Genomic DNA, 390 nt, shown 5'->3' with positions numbered 1-390 from the left:
GTGGGAGCCGATGGAACCCCCCGGGGGTTGGTACCCCTGGGGCTGTGCTGGGGGCACTTGGGGTTTGGCGGTGGTGGGCCTACGCTGGGATGCCCTGGGTCATACAGCTGCCAGGGGATGGGGTTTTCATGGGGCTTTCCCTGCCCCAAGTGCGGTTCAGGTGCTGCTTGGGGTGGGCACATCCTATCCCAACCCATGGCAAGCCACTCCAAGCAAGGCAAGCCATCCCAACCTTACAGTCCTCTCTGCTAGCATGTGGAGATGCCTTCTGATGGCAGGGGCCCTATCGATATAGTAGTCCATCCCTCACAGGCAGTAGTGGCGCCCAGAGCAGGGGCTGTAGTAGCCCTGGAAGAGTCCCCTCCCCATCACAGTGTACACAGGCTGCCG

General features: G+C 62.1%; 1 protein-coding gene across 1 annotated transcript in view; it reads right to left on the bottom strand.

The window, feature by feature from the left end:
* Positions 1-237: 237 nt before the first annotated feature.
* Positions 238-390, bottom strand: part of LOC104623925 (spermatid-specific manchette-related protein 1-like) — a gene marked incomplete at its 3' end in the record, with an annotated part of 2650 nt that continues 2497 nt past the window's right edge. The window contains 1 exon segment of the mRNA XM_010291154.1: positions 238-384. Within this exon segment, the coding sequence (XP_010289456.1) occupies positions 238-384 (147 nt within the window).

This window comes from Phaethon lepturus, unplaced genomic scaffold, assembly GCF_000687285.1.
Source record: "Phaethon lepturus isolate BGI_N335 unplaced genomic scaffold, ASM68728v1 scaffold1497, whole genome shotgun sequence".
Lineage (NCBI taxonomy): Eukaryota > Metazoa > Chordata > Aves > Phaethontiformes > Phaethontidae > Phaethon > Phaethon lepturus.
Note: the sequence above shows the minus strand (reverse complement) of the source record. Positions and strands in the feature narration are given on the sequence as shown.